The 13,038-nt window shown below is 37.8% G+C and overlaps 1 protein-coding gene across 3 annotated transcripts in view; it reads left to right on the top strand.

Moving 5' to 3' along the window:
• The window catches only part of SYT1 (synaptotagmin 1), a 360,508-nt gene that overhangs the window by 225,445 nt on the left and 122,025 nt on the right, over nucleotides 1–13,038 (top strand). For all 3 annotated transcript variants that reach the window (XM_075080749.1, XM_075080747.1, XM_075080748.1), the window contains one exon: nucleotides 1,337–1,525. In XM_075080749.1, coding sequence (XP_074936850.1) covers nucleotides 1,354–1,525 — 172 coding nt within the window. In that variant the 5' untranslated portion in view covers nucleotides 1,337–1,353. The remainder of the gene's footprint in view (nucleotides 1–1,336; nucleotides 1,526–13,038) is intronic.

Genomic DNA, 13,038 nt, shown 5'->3' with positions numbered 1-13,038 from the left:
TGCCTGCAGTCAGGTCTGCGCCTGCAGGTCTTCATGGCTGCGGGCTCATAGATGTAAAGTTGAAGGACAAAAAGCCAATCTTCATCTTGATTTAATGATTTGAGCACTCTCGGCAACGTCCATGAAAACAATCACGTAAGGCAGGAAAGCTCATGATTCATCGTATTGCATGCAGTCAGATGCTCTTATGCCCCTTTAATTTTGATGCGTTACCTTTTTTTCCTATGGTGATGTTTAAGTTTCTCAGCAAAAGGTCAAAGGCCAAATGTCTTTTGGGACTGAGAGTAATTGTATACTCAGAGCAATAATGAATGTTTGTTATCTCTCAAACCCTTTATCCCTCTGGTTTTCTGAAGAAAATGATTATTCAGATCAGTGATATTTAGGATGCAGTAGAAAATCAGAACAGTGTGTTCAGAACCAATATAAACATTTCAGCCAACCTTCTTGTGATAATGAAATTGCTTTGTGCATCTCATCTCGCCTTCACCCCAGTAGCTCAAAATTCTTTGCTTTGTGATGTGTGCTCAGGTAAAGGTTTTGCAAAATGCCCATTAAACAAAATGAAATTAAAAATATGCTGATGTGGGATTATGTTTGTGACAGCCTCTCAGATACTTCAATATGGCTGCATTTACGTACCCTACAGATATCGTAGCTTCATGAATACAGCAATGAGACATCTGAATAATTTAAGAGAATGTTGTCAGTAGCAAATGTCACACGAAATAACTGGAAGGAAAATTGCCTTGAAAAAGTGAAGATAAAAATGGATGCAAATCAATTTCTGTTTATTATACAAGTTGCTTAAACAGGAAACAATAGGTTATTGCTTTGATAGGAAATCTTGAAGTGGTTTTGTTATATCCTTATCACTACATTTATTTTATACAGAAACTTTGGCTATGATCCACACCTCTGTAACTCTCATAGAAAAATAGTTCTGTAAATAGACTGTGAAATTTGCACATAGGGAGCAGTTATTACCCGCTTATACTTTCAAAATTGAAGAGCAAAACGTAGATCTACATCAGAGTTTTACAGGAATTCTGAGGTTTCAAATTCAGCTGTTCAAAATACAACACCATTGGAGAAGAACTCTAAGCAATAAAATAATTCTGGCTGAAATTAACCCTGCAAAAGATGTTTCCCTCTTGTCTAATAAATATTTTATGAAGAACATGAAGCAATATGCTGATGCAGTTGTATTTACCCAGTAAGCATGAGCACTAAGTGATATTCTGCCTATTTAGTCTTTTATTGATGAGAGGTCCATTTCAATGATTTAAACATTATCTTTTCGTTTTTTGTTGTGTTTTTTTTTTTATTCTGACAGCTTACCCAGGGGTTAAAATGGTGAGTGAAAGTCATCATGAGGCCCTGGCAGCACCGCCAGCTACCACAGTAGCAGCAGCCCCTCCAAGTAATGTCACCGAGCCAGCCAGTCCTGGAGGAGGGGGAGGAAAAGAAGATGCATTTTCTAAGATAAAAGAGAAGTTCATGAATGAACTGAACAAAATTCCACGTAAGTAAAACTTGATTGATTAAAAAGCTTCTGTTGGCAGATTAGATTTAACTTGACATTTTCTTCTCTGTCATTTATTTAGACAGCATACTAAATGTTTTCTAGTCAAAACTAGAAAAATTGGAAAATAAAGCTGGTTTAGTAAGCTCATCAAAATAATTGGAGTAGAAAAAAATAGGGTCGAACTCAAATGTAATTTGAGTCTATTCTTATTATGTCAGATTGTCTTGTTAATTTTTACTGATGAATTATTGCTGAATCATCTAAAATGGAATGGCAGAACTTCACAGTGGCCATGGGACCAATAAGCAAAATATTTCCTAACAGTAACACTTAGGGTTTCATGTTTATGACAAATGTGTGTGGGCATATTACCTTAAAGCAAAATTTGGCCAAAACTCACAAATATTGAGAAAATAAGGAAACTGTGTGCCTTTGGGGATTAGAAAATTTAGAAAAAGTGGGAAAACTGCTTTTTAACAAGGAAATAGCTCTAATACATCAGTAATGTGTGAAGATAGCCATGCTTTTCCCACCCAGTAATTTCTTTATATCAGCCATTGTACATTGTTCGCATGAGTTCCTGTACCTATGCAGAATACTTTAAAAGTGCCGATGTGTATTTCTGTGAAGTCAATAAGGTTAAAGTCAGTAGGGTTCTTTTGGTCTGTGCTAGAAAGTATTGATTCGAAGTCGAGGCCACAATTTGTTCACATTCATTAAAAAAATATAAGCGTTAGCTTTTTGCTGTTATTTATGAGACTGCTAGGGTTCTTGAACCTGTTTGGTATGTTTTAGTATGCATACAATGATATGAAATATACAACCAAGTCATTGTTAATGTGATTTCATACAATAAAGAAAAAATCTTCTTTGTTACTGACAAAAAAATTACCTAATGATACAAGCAGATTATTTTGTCACTTACAAGAAGGTGAAGGCTGTGTGTGTATGTGTGTTTTAACAGCAGGCATTAGAGAGATATCCAATCTTTAATAATTTTTACTTCAGAAGAATAAGGAAATGTAAAACATTTTCAGGGAAGTGTTTTAACATATGTAAGAGTTTTCATTTTTAGAAGGTTATCATTTGTGTAAAGAAATGTTGTGTGACTGATAAAGACAGATAACAAATTAGAATATTAATTGATTTTTTATCTCTGAAATGGATCTTGGCAATCTGGCAGATGCGGTTTTTGCAAAATTGATAGCAAACAGCCTTGCTCTGTCACTTGAAATTCTCACTTGCAAGAATAGAGGTGTTAGAGTGGTAAGAAGTCCGTATGTCATTAGTTTGGTAATCTGCACAGTCCAGTGCAGACCATACTGAAATGAAATTGCCTGATGATATCATGGGAAAAACAAAACTACAAGAAGAAAAAAGAAGAGGAAAAAAGAAAAAACAACACACTGGAGGAGAAACAGACATCATCTGAAACATTTGTCTTTTAATTTTTATCACACCATGCTATGTAAATGAGGTAGATGACACTCTACGTAGCTATTGTTTTATTTCTAAACTTTGGTTTTAACATAGCAAAGCTGTGAATGGTTTCCAGTATGAGGAACTCTGTAATTGGTAGGTTTAGGAAAAGGCCTGTAGATAAGAGAGCTATCAGCCAACACCCCCAGGTCCTTTTCCTGCAGGCAGCTCTCCAGCCAGTCTTCCCCAAGCCTGTAGCGTTGCATGGGGTTGTTGTGACCCAAGTGCAGGACCCAGCACTTGGCCTTGTTGAACCCCATCCAATTGGCCTTGGCCCATTGATCCAGCCTGTCCAGGTCCCTCTGCACAGCCTTCCTACCCTCAAGCAGATCAGCACTCCCGCCCAACTTGGTGTCATCTGCAAACTTACTGAGGGTGCACTCGGTCCCCTTGTCCAGATCATTGATAGAGATAAGGTACCTTATGCTGATAGTGAGACCAGAACATATTGCCCTTGTTTTAGAAATCTGGACTTTTTTCCAAGATCATGCAGTAATTTTGTGGTGGAGTGGAGAAATTAACCTGGGGTAGTCAGAAATCCCATGCCAACTGTCTGTTCTCCTTCCAGAGGGAGCAGATGTGATTGGTTCTTCCCAGCATCTCCATCAAATCCTGGGACTGTTTAACATGACATTCTGCTGTGCATTTTTTTTTTTTAACTTTGCCATTTCAAGAGGAAAGTTGAATGTTCATTGTAGTACAAAGGGGCAAAGGGCTTAGGTGTGGGTTTTTTTAAATATTTAAATATGAAAGAGCACCATTGATATGTTGGAGCATTTTATATCCCAAATAACTTCAGTTTTCCGCATTTTCCCCAATAACAAATCCTATGTGAGTGGACTGTAATTGACAGGTCTATATGTGTTTCTCATTTATAAACTAATACAAACAGATCACCAAATAAGTTTAAGTAGGCTGTCTCCAAAATACTGGGGGCAGGAGTGGAGAGGAGATGTCATTTCCCTATTGGAAGATTATAGCATTTTTTTCCTATTTGTTCAGTTTATGTCAGTAGGGAGTTGTCAACAAGGTGTTGTTAGCCTATTAAAAAGCTGAGGATTTAATTGTTGTAGTAAAGTTGTCAGACCTTACCTCTTACAGCTGCTTGCAAATTTTTTGAGAATCTCTCTTAAAACAGAGCAGAATGTAAATTTATCCCAACCAAATAGGTTTTATAGTGCCTTTCTAGGAATTCCTTGCTGTGTGACAGAGAATAAAGATGGTGATTGGGCCCTGTTGGGACAGCACAGATATTTGGGTCGAAGGACACTTCCAAGACCATGGACCAGGTTTTTCCTCTGGTAGATTCAAACTGAAGACCTGACCCCGAGTCTTACACATGGCAGAGGAATGCCGTAGTCAGCAAGTTGTCTAATCTTTGCAGATCAGTAACAAGCCTGTTGTCTAGTTCATGTTCTTTCTCATTTAAATCTTCCAAAGGTCTCGTGTTCATCCCCACATGACAGGGAAGGCTTTGAAAGCTCAGTAGTTACTGAGAGAGGATTTTTTTTTTTCAGTGCAGTGTTGTCTATGTGCAAGAGAGAAATAATTAAATGTTTTAGTTGCATCTGCCTAAGTTGTCTGCAATGGAAAATAAGCCATCGTGATTTAATGGATGTACCCATATTGTGAAAAAACTCACCGGCAATCAACTTGGTTTGACTGATAAAAAGGCTGAGCCATAGTAGGGGCTAATTTATATATAGTCTCCTCTTCCTGGTTTTCACAGAAATTATATAATATCAAGTCATGCTTATATAAAAAAAACCCCATTCAAATACTGGAATACATGATGACAAAAATAAAGGTACAGCAAACTACACCCAACAGAATAAATACTGTTACTTCCACGTGGCTTATAATAGAACAGTCATCTTTTTAAAATAACACATAGAAGTCGCAAGTTAAATAGTCTAGACATACTTAACTGAGAACATCAGGATTCCCATTAGGATTTCACTTTGCAAAACTACAAACAGGGTCTGTGCAATCTGAATTATACTTACGTTTCCTCCTGTAATATAGGCACCAGGAAAGTCTTATTTTGACGAAAATGGATTAATTCAATAGAATGAGGAAATAAGGGCCTATTTGTATTAGTCTGCATTTATTTCAAGAGTAGTGATGCAGTATGTAAACCCAGTTAAAATTTTGATAAATACAAGCAGAAACTCTTATCTTTTTCATTGATTTGTATCTCTTTAAAGTAGAACATACTCCATGTTTTGTGGCAGGAGAGTGTAGGCTTGCAAAAGCAGACAAATCATTCAGAATGGCAGTGTCCTAACATATAGTTCACTCTGGATAAAGCAAGTGGGATCATTTTATTACAATGAGTCATGCAATTAAAGTGCAAGAATCCTGTAAGGTTACTGAGGCATAACTGTGAAGAATTTTTTTCTGCGTTATTTAAATCCCTGCATTTTGGTTGTGAGTGGCTGATTTGCATAATCACAGTACAGTTGTTTTTCCATAACTGCACTGTGTATAAAAGTCACTCCATCTTAATTGGTTCTTATACTTTCTATCCCAATTTATCTTTAATCTGCAGAATTTCTAAGCTGTTTACCAGAAGGAGAAAAAAGGTACCATCTCTACTTTTATGCTTTGCATTTTAAACCTAGTAATTCCAACACCTGAAAAAGGGGGTAAAACAAAGCAGATAATGGCATTTACACTTCTGAAAACCAAATTGCACTAAAAGACTTTGTAAGATACATTGATTCTTTCCTTCCTCCGTCTCACTGTTCTTCCATCTGGGCCTTTGTCTACAGGCTAGGAAAGTATATGCCATACATTTACAGTAAGCGAGTTCTATCAAGGCTATAGGAACACAAGACAGAAACTGCTTTTGGGTGGAGGCTTTAAATATCAAATTCTGATACTTACGATACAAAAATAAAACTTAACGTCAATCAGCATTAGTTTATTTAATAAGCATCTTTGTGAAAGCAAAGTGATTTTGATGTGTTTCCTAAGAACACGTTTCTGTATGAACAGAAGACCTCATTCTGCCAATAAGGTAAATAAAACATCAAAAATCCAATAAAATTCCAGCGCGCATCTGACTGAAGAATGATTGTCTGTTATTGCTTCTCATATAATCTTGAATAGCTGTAATACTGAATGCACTGAATCCAGGATACTATCGTTACCTCTTTAATAGGAAGTTATTGCATATTTCTAATGCTGTCTTACATTGTAATTGGATAAAAAGTTACATTTCAATACCAACCTTGTTCTGAAATGCTTGCAACTCCATTTGGCCTCAGTAGCTGGTGCTCAAAACCCCTAAATTTGATTCATCATATACAACTGGCCAGTAATCCCCGGAACCAGGAGCTCAAAACGTTGTGATGATTCAGGCTAAAACCCGATGTTCTATGCAGACTTGTTTCACGTTCTGTTTGCAGATATTCAGAGAAAAGTTTACTCACCTCTCCTTGGCCAAGTGAATAACTGTCAGAACAAAATGGGGCTGGAGGCTATAGAAGAAACTGCGATAAAAAATGTAAAAGTAACCATAAGACTGAGGTCTGGGTTAATTCTAAATAATAGCTTAGTAAGCTGAAGTACAGACTTGTAGATATATTTGGGTAAATTAGAAAATAAAATAAGCCTGGATTTATATATTTAGCCATTTAAATTCAAGTTTCAGCCTTCAGCAGTCATCCTAGACAGACCTCATCATTTCTTTTGCCCTGCTGGTCTCTGCTTTTCTGCCCTTCTGCCTTTTTTGATTGACCAGCTGAGGTTGTATTGAGAGTTCTTATTACCTTCTGTAAATGGCAATAAAGTTCATTTCTTAATTTTTCTTTCTTACTTGGCATCAAGATTAGCAAGGAGGTATTATTAAATGTTGTCTATTATTAGAAACTTGAGTATTTTTTGCATGGGGTCTTTCTGAAACTTAATTTTTATGGAGCTCTCAGTGCCATCATTTGCAGAAACTAAATTCAGGCTGTTCATTTCACTGCTTCTCCTAATGGTTCCTGGAGTACAGGTGACACTGCCACAGGGAAGAGAGGGCATGGTCTTTTCAAATTTCATAAAAAAGATGCAAAATGCTGATAATAGAAGGCTTTCAGATTTCAAAACTGGATTAATAGAGAGAGATTATACTGTAGATGAAATACAATAAAATCACAGTAAAGTTCTCAGCAATAGCTATTATTTATATTTCCATGGCACACAACAGTGCTTGTCATTGCCTAGGATCTTCTTAGGTGAGCCAGAAAAAAATTGAGTCTTTGTTTCAAAGACCTTCCTATCTAAGTATATAAGTCAAGGAATAGCTGCCTGCCTGCAGAAAATGAGGGTTATGTATACGTATGTATGTGTGTGAATATATATATATGTATGTACACTCTTAATTTTGTCAATACAATAAGCAGTGATCTCCACTTAGGAGTAGTCTGACACTGGCAAACTCTATTTAGGTATCCTGGCAAAGAGGACTTGTGCAGAAAGATTTAGAGGAGAATAAAGAAAGAAGTTTCTTGATGTTTAGGAAAGTCTGAAGAACAGTGCTGGAGAAAGCGGGAAGGCATAAATTCGAGTAATTTTGTTTCCCTTCCTATCATCAAATCATTGGCAGTTACTCATGCCAAGCAAATACATGCAGCTTTACAGTGGGAAAGAAACAGGGGAAATCAGAAATAAAGATTTATTTTGGAACACAGAACAAGTACAAGAAAGAGCTATTACAGTACAATAGTAAAGGGGAAGAAATCATTATTTCTAAATACTGCAATTTAAATGCAAATCTCAGATTAGTTTGTTTTCTCAGAGTTCAGTGGTTGTATGAGAACTTCAGAATATTTTTTTTTTTTTCATTAAATAAAAGTTTCTAGATCACCTGCTGGTGGGGAAAAGCTTGAAAATACTGCCCACACACCTCCAGAAGGCACAAAAATCATGAGACAAAGAAAACCAATTCTACTCTGTTATTTTATAAACTCATGAAAATACCTTCATTATTTTTAGAGGTCCAGCATATTTTGAATGCTTGAAATTAGGAGTCCTGGAAATAGAGCTATTAAATCCAAAGTACCTAAATAGATACTGAGGGGTGGAAAAATGGAAGGGAAAAACTCATGAAGCAGAACATGGATGAAAATCCTTGTCTGGAAGGAAGAGCACATGGTCTGCAATGCTGCTGAATTGCGCTCAGTTGATATTTTAATTACTGATTCTGTTATGAAGAACATTTTTACAGTCCATGAGGAGTTATTTTCACATGCCTTCTGATAGGATCCTGTTAACATGTCCTGTACTTAAACTTTTGGATCTGTGTCAGCTGCCAGTTTGATCCTCATAGAGGGCTGAGCTAAGAACCTCAGGCTGTTACAGGTATGAGCTGCTCCAGCATGTCCCAGAAGTGCTGCTGCAGACCACAGCTCGATCCAGCACCAGCAAGCACACGTGCTCACCAGGAGGTTACACATCCCCTCCAACCAAAGGAAGCGCAACCCATGCATCTGACACTCTTAGGTCTGAGAGAGGACCCTATTCCTACTCTGGCCATTATCTTGGCTCCTTGGACAAGCTGAGGAGGAAAGGAGAAATCAGAAGAGCAGAGTCCTCCAACTTGAGCCAGAGCACCAACTGCAGCACCCTCCATCCCAGCACAGGGGAAGCCTATCGCACACCAAACCCATGTGCTTTTCTACAGCACCTTGAGAATACACTGTCCTGCCTGAAAGGAAATACTGTCTCGTAGCCAGAAGCACACTGCGAACATAACCTCAGTGTGAAAGAGAATTATCCATTATTGATTACATGTGTCTGAAACATCATTTCCAGAAACAGCAGTTGGTTTGAGTTGTATAATCTGAAAGAAGGGGAAGGAGAAGCAAGTTGTCCTGTAAAATACATGGTTCTGAGAACATTTCAGCAAAATTAAAAAAAAAAATACTTCAGATTAACCTCTACAGCCACGGGGATGAAATTTGTCTATAGCAGAAACAGGGCTGAGCACCTACCTTTGATTTGGTGACAGAGTTTTAACAAGGGGTGCCAGAGTACCCCCAGAGGGTCTCCCCAAGCACATCACTGTGATTATTATTTTACGTGTTACAACGACTCTGGTAGGTATTTTATTGCACTATAGATATGTTGAGTTGTGCCAGTGCCTTATAAATTGAGTAGAGAATTCAATTTACAAGCAGAAAACTGAACGTGGTTGCTGGCTTCCTTTCAGTACTGGGAATGTATCTTAAAATTTCATTACTTGGTGTGAGGGAAAGTGCACAATTTTATGTTTACATGTGTAAAATAAACACAATCTCTGCTAGTCTTTTTCAAACTTACCTGCAGATGAAGTGTTTACAGAAATTACCCATTATCTGTTATAATTCAGTTTCTAATCTTGCTCTGAAAATACTCTCTAAAGAGAGTTCATGGAATGATTGTTCTGAACTTAAAATTTAGAATACATTTAAAGATTGATTCTCAGCAGCATACTGCATAAAAGAAAAAAGCACTTGGGACTATGGTTAATAGATTTGCTTTTTAAAAGTATGCTATAAATGGGCAAGGAAAACATAGGAATTACTGTTAAGATTGCTATTCCATCCTTACTTCAACTACTTGTGCCTAGGCACTGTGGCAAGCTAGAAGATATTCTCTTGCATTTTTATAAGAACCAGGAGTAGATAATGAAGCCTCTGTTATTCTGACGTACTGTTGTATGTTGGCGCAGATGAAGAACAGAATGTCATTCTTTGTTATTTTTAACTATTCTGCTTACAACTGGGTGAATTTGCTGCTGACAATTATCCAAGCTAAAGCCTTCCCTGAGGGATTATAAATCCCTGTAGGTCCGTAGCATCCTTTCTTGCATTCCTTTTATCTTTTTAGTCTTGGCTTGTGTTTCAAGCGAGATATTGAACTGCTCTAGATCTGAAAGTCTCTACTTCTTCCACAACACACAGCCAGTTTGCAAGAGCTGTGGAGGTGGCCTCCAATCTTCAGAAGGATCTTGGTATAGGTAGACTTTGCTCTGACTCCACAGAAGGAAGCTGTGCTGCTGAACTTGAATGACTGCCTCATGAAGGCTGAGTTCCAGCTGGCAGCTGAGTGAGCCATCTGCCTACTCCTGTGCAGGTTTCTGAATCTGAATCTAATCTTAATTATCAACTTCAGCAAGAGCTCCCTAATTTGCTCATAGCCCCTATATCATCTGGGGGCATGTTTCAGTACTGTAGCTGGCACTGTTTCCCTATTGCAGCAGGAGCCACCAAAATGAAAGATGAGGTTTGTCCTTTCAGATGGGAAATGCATTTCAGCCCACATCTAAAAAGGAGCTCCAGAAATGTTCAGGGTTTCTACACTCAGCTTTTAGAAACCAGGCTCTGGGAGTCAAATTCACAAATGTGAGTTAAATGCCTTGGTTGTCTTCAGAACAACACAGAAACAGGAGGCCCAGAAGGAAAAACTGGAGGGAGATGTGTCTGAAATGGTACTGGTCTCACAGACTGATGTCTAGGAAGACCCCTAGGTTAGGCCATTATAACAGGCAAGTTCACACCTGAAAACAGTTTCCCTGGACTTACAGACCTGATTTCTCTCTTTGAGAGTGATTGGTTCACTCTCTTCTGTCAATGAACAATCTGATGAAGAGCAAAGGAACTCACTGGATCAGAGACCGGGCTGAAGGACAGCATATGTATTTTGCTGTGAAATGCTGTTGGATAAAATAAGCAAATAACACTGGGTATTTAGGCCTCCTTACTCTTAAACAAACGTCCTGCACAAGGCTACAGTGTCTGACCTCATGAATCCTGCATTTCTTTCCTAGCTGTTCCTGCAGAAAAGGCAGATCCAGGTTAGTTTTTCAGCTTGATCCCCTGATTTCCTTTAGTCTCAGGAAGACCAGGAACTCAGGTATTTTAGGCTGCAGCCTGAATGATATTCCTCAGCCTTTGCTGCCCGCTCCCATGTTGTCAGTTTGAAGCAGCCACACAAGCCATTCGTTTGACACAGTGGAGTAGGGGTGGAAGTTCCTTGTAGAGGAGGGAAAAGGAGTATCCTAAAGCTGGTGAGATGCCAATAGCATTGAAAATCATTTCCACATGAGAAGCTTTCTCCCCCTAAAGCTGTGTTAGGACCATCCCCCATATGGCTGTACCCCAAAGGGGAGGAAACCTCCAGAACCAGGACAGGCATCAGACTTTTTTTCCTGGAAACAGTTTGTAGAGAGGCAGTACGTTCTTCACATAGTCAACAACGTTGATAAGAATTTTTATACCTTTCTTAAAGATATTTTTATGGTACTTCCTTACCAGAGTTCATTGCATTTTCTATTTTCCTTCTGTATTATTTCATTTATGTATTTATTAACACTTTTCTCCTAGCCAGAACTCACATGAAAGAATTGGCACAAGCAATATACCAGCTAACCCAACATTCAGACTTGTTTCTTCTTTAGATTTCAAACCTCACTTCTCCTACAAAGCCAGCTATTTTATTATGTTTTCTAAGACCTCAGTACCCAATTTTCAGCAAATGTGCTCTAAGCTGGAATATAGCATTTCAGGTCTCAGCCTTGGAGTCAGTTATTTGTTTGTAATATGCTGTGGGTGTAGATTTACTTGCAGCATGGGCAAGGGAAGGAGGACAGAGGAAGATAAGGCAAGCTTACTATTCATAAATTTCAGTCTAGCGTAGCATTTTAGATTACAACTCAGTGATGGCAATCACTTTAAAGGAAACTGTTCCAGATTGCCAGTTTCTAAACTCTTTTGCCTCATGAAATATTTATTGTTAAGTTTTAAGTCCTAGGACAGTGAGGTGGTCAAGATGACAGAAAATAGTATGGGGAATGGAGAGGACCAGTGGACAAACAAGAAAGCTTGATGTTACCTGAACTCGACATCAATGATGATTAAAAATAATGATGAAAAAATGTCAAGATTGACTTGACAATTCTGAAACAGCCATGCATTTATTTAACAGTGTTTATATGGTACAAAACCAGTTATGCACACTGCTTTTCTTGATATAAGTAAGCAGGAAGAGACAAAATGGAAGAGGGAAACTATTTACAAAACTCTTTTCTATTCAGTTGATGCGTTACCAAAAGTCTTTAAACTGTGCAACATCCTTGATTTGCAACAGCTCATTTTTGCTAGGAGCCTACTGACAGCTGGGCTTTAATTCTGCAAAGTGCGTGGAACTGTCCAACATCGCTAGTACTTCTCACTGCCACTAGAATAAGAAAACTAGCTATAATTTTCTAATCATAATAACAAGAAGCATTTTTATCCTGTTGAACTGAATATTTATCCCAGTAATTCCTGGTAGAAATGGAACAAAAAATATGTCCTCTTTAAAAACAAACAACCAATCCCCTAAATTGTGTCCACATTAGGTAAAATATTTTGTGATACCAAATCCCTGATGGCATAGCAACGCTAGCTGAACCCTGCAGTGCAGGATGAGTGCAAATAGATGAACAAGTTTTTTCTTGTTTTCAAGTCTTTTTCTTGACTGACCTACACCACTTCTCTAAATAGCATGAAAGGCAAGAGAAGTGCATTCTTACGTGATACAACCATGCAAGTATAACCTGTATATATGCAGGGTATGCAGGCTGAGTTCAGGTACTAAAATGATGCACAGCAGATTTTAGAATTTCAAAAGGTTTAATCCAGTAAAGTATTTAAATGTGCACTAACCTTGAAGCTCCCGAATAGTCCATCAAAATAAATTTGTTACACACAAATGGTTTAGAGGATCAAGGCTGTAAACACTTATATTTGTAATACATGCTGCAATTTACCTGATGAACTGCCACATTAATTCATATTTTAATGTAAATTAATTGTACTTTAGCAATGGTTATTTTAAAAGATTGTACCTCTACAAGTGATGTAATTTTAGAGACATGTACCACACACACGTCTAGTGGTAGTAGCAAATTTCTCTTCAGATCTTCATAAATATCAGTGTAATTTTTTTACCTTCCATTTAATTTTAGGAGGCTGCTTGCTGAGAGTTGTACCCTCTTTTGTCACATGGCTTATTAT

The sequence above is a fragment of the Phalacrocorax aristotelis genome, chromosome 1 (assembly GCF_949628215.1).
Source record: "Phalacrocorax aristotelis chromosome 1, bGulAri2.1, whole genome shotgun sequence".
Lineage (NCBI taxonomy): Eukaryota > Metazoa > Chordata > Aves > Suliformes > Phalacrocoracidae > Phalacrocorax > Phalacrocorax aristotelis.
This window is presented reverse-complemented; position numbering and strand designations above follow the sequence as displayed.